The following is a 2929-nucleotide window of genomic DNA, read 5'->3' as shown; positions in this document are numbered from 1 at the left end:
GGACCAGGATGAAACAATAACAGGGGGAAAAAAACACAAAAACACATTATGGACTTAGGAACTAACCAGGCATAATATTATGCAGCTTTTATAGGGTATTTTAACAGAAATTGACATACATTTGCCAGGATCAGGAGGGAAAGAAAGGAGATCTTATTGGTTCAATGATCATGTAGGGTAAAGGATTATAAAGGGAAGTTGCAGCGAGTTGGAGTTATTCTCCAAGGCTTAATAAATAATTATGCAAAAATAATAAATAACTTAATAAATGATACTATTCCTATATACCTCAAATAAGAAAAGGAAATAGAATTAATAAGATGAGTAACGCCTATGCATAATTATATTGCCTTTTGACTAATTAAATTTGTTACAGAATATTATTAATGTTCTGCTGAGTTATAAAAGACCAGCTTTCTCAGTCAGAATTGTAGTTCCCCAAGGAATCTGAAGACCTAAGCATCATGAAGATATTTGTACTCCTTTTTCTTTTGGGTGAGTATTTTATATTTCTGTTAAAAGCAATTATTAAATGTAATCATTTATAGGCCTCTGCAGGATAATGATAGTAAGCGGTGAATGCAACAAGAACATTAGGCGTTATTATCATCCAGTGTGTGGCATTCTAGAATACTGTTATCAGTCTGCTAATAATGCTGACATCTTGGAATTATATTCCTGTAGGCGTAAGGAAGAAGGACTGCAAGGTATTTATATGAAAATGGATTTTAATGGGTTTACGAGGCGACATCATATTTATAATTATTCACAGATTTTCAGGAGAGGCGAGAGGGAAGGTGTCCCTCTGATAAGCCTCAATGCCCACCAATTTCAACGGATATTTAATAATGAATAAAAAAATATAATTATGCATATAAATATCAAAAATTAAATTAGTTCTGGAATTTTTTTTCACACTCAACGGTAATTAGTCAGATGATCTATAAAAACACACTTTACTCTCTGTGTCTTTTAATCTCACAAGGAACCTTAAGTCCCAAACATCATGAAGATTATTATTTTCATCCTAATTTTGGGCTAGTTTATATTAATTGAGTTAAATTATATATGCAAGTGTAATCATTTACAGGTATCTGCAAGGGAACTGAAGTAAAAAATGAATGCGATAGAGAGGTAACCTTTCTTAATGCACCTTATTGTGGAATTCTACCGGAATGTTATCAGGGTGCTAGTAATAATGAAGTTTTAGATATTTCTTGTGAACGTAAGGAAAAAGGACTGCCAGGTATCTACATATATGAGATTGTAATTATACGAAATAGTTAATTAATATTATTTTATAGATATATATACTAATACTAAACGCTAAATAAAATAGATCATTATATAACGAGAAAATGGATTTACTTTATACTACAATACGTTTTTCACAGTAAATCGGAAATTTAACGCTAATTACTCTGCTGACTTATATGAGCCCAGTTTTCTTTGGCATGATTTTAATGTGAAAAGGAACCTGAACAATTGCACATCATGAAGATTTTTATTTTTGTCCTAATTTTGGGTGAGTTTTTAATAAAAATACTATTTAAAGATATTCTTAAGCTATATAATTTATAGGACTTTGCAAGGTAATGACGGTTAAGAGTGATTGTGATAAAATGCGTATTAGGGGATTTAATAGACCTAGTTGTGGACATCTACCGGATTGTTATCAGCATGCTAAAAATATTGACATATTAGATTATTATTCTTGTAAGCGAAAGGAAAATGGACTTCCAGGTATTTCTTTAAAAAGAGATTTAAATATAGATTAATAATTAATTTATTAATATTATTTCACAGATTTTACTTCGAAATGGGAAGAAAGGTGTCCTGATGACAAGCCCCAATGCTCATTGTCAGAATCAACCTAAGAAATGTTGCTTCACTTAAATATTATTTACAAGCTTGCAATATAAAATAAATAAATAACATTTGCTGTCTAAAGAATGTTCACTTTAAATATTTTATATAAAAGTAAGCTAAAATATGTATATTATTTGCAAAGAGTAAGTAATTTAATAACAATAATAAAGGGTAAGCTTTTTCAATAATTTCTGCACATAATAATATACATTTTTTTTGCCATAAGAATGCTAAATGTAATTCACAATTCGAGTGTGTAAAAACCTTCCCTCGGTTCCGGCTTTTGATAAAAGCCGACTGCCTTTTATTCACCCCTCCTGGTGACCATCACCATTTCCCCCTACCTCTTCCCTGACTCCTAGCAACTAATGTGACACTAATCATGTGACCTCGAGTGCCGCTGGCCACATTTTTATGACCGCTTTGCACGCTGTTTACACACGACAATCGACGCGATCGGGCTAAGTTTTCCAACAATTTCTCGGGAAAACAAGAACGAACATAGGGGAATCAAAGGAGGGGAAAGAAAAGAGAAGAAAAGAAGAAAAAGAAAATGCGATCCATTCATGAAAGAAATGCCATTCTAATGCTTTCTTCTCGTTTTGTGCCTCGATTGTGGCACCTTTTCATTTGGGTTCTCTGAGGAAAAGAATGGGAAAATGTGTTAAGGGGCACAAGAAAATGGAACTGAGAAAGAAAACAAAAAAGGTATTCCAATGCGTAGGTAGACTTGAAAGAAAGATACTTTGATTACAGGGAGAAAAAACTCATATTTAAAGGAATATTTATTTTTTGGAATAATTTGTATAAAGAAATAAATAGTTCTTTCACTCTGCTCTTCATGAAAAATTATTACTTATAAATCAAAGTTTGTGTTGCTAATTTTCACTACACTTTTTCCTTATAATATTTCTCTCAGTGCATTATTTTAGATACACCTTTCGTGTGTTTAGTTGCCTACTCAAAAACCAATAACGCGTGTCAGAGGCAACCAATTAATGCAACGAGTGGGAGAGAGATAAGTGCAGAGAGACAATAAGAGAGAATAGGTCCTGTTCTT

General features: G+C 32.2%; 1 protein-coding gene and 1 long non-coding RNA gene across 2 annotated transcripts; both read left to right on the top strand.

The window, feature by feature from the left end:
• Nucleotides 1-442: 442 nt before the first annotated feature.
• On the top strand, nt 443-893 carry Sfp35C (Seminal fluid protein 35C). Its single transcript, XM_020945844.2, has 3 exons — nt 443-495; nt 549-707; nt 773-893. The coding sequence occupies exons 1-3, from the start codon at nt 465-467 to the stop codon at nt 844-846; spliced, it is 264 nt and encodes an 87-aa protein (XP_020801503.1). The 5' UTR covers nt 443-464; the 3' UTR covers nt 847-893.
• Nucleotides 894-1581: 688 nt separating this feature from the next.
• Nucleotides 1582-2057, top strand: LOC110178653 (uncharacterized). The gene is made up of 2 exons (XR_015272116.1): nt 1582-1743; nt 1807-2057. It is a non-coding gene; the product is annotated as an uncharacterized LOC110178653 (long non-coding RNA).
• The last annotated feature ends 872 nt before the right edge of the window (nt 2058-2929 follow it).

The sequence above is a fragment of the Drosophila serrata genome, unplaced genomic scaffold (genome assembly GCF_035046125.1).
Source record: "Drosophila serrata isolate PLE 108 unplaced genomic scaffold, ASM3504612v1 contig_273, whole genome shotgun sequence".
Lineage (NCBI taxonomy): Eukaryota > Metazoa > Arthropoda > Insecta > Diptera > Drosophilidae > Drosophila > Drosophila serrata.
This window is presented reverse-complemented; position numbering and strand designations above follow the sequence as displayed.

What these genes read in the sequence shown, in the direction of transcription:
- Sfp35C (XM_020945844.2), top strand. Translation starts at nt 465, where the DNA reads ATGAAGATATTTGTACTCCTTTTTCTTTTGG. An exon ending in TGTACTCCTTTTTCTTTTGG is followed by an intron (nt 496 to 548) that starts GTGAGTATTTTA and finishes AATCATTTATAG; the next exon opens with GCCTCTGCAGGATAATGATA. An exon ending in TAAGGAAGAAGGACTGCAAG is followed by an intron (nt 708 to 772) that starts GTATTTATATGA and finishes AATTATTCACAG; the next exon opens with ATTTTCAGGAGAGGCGAGAG.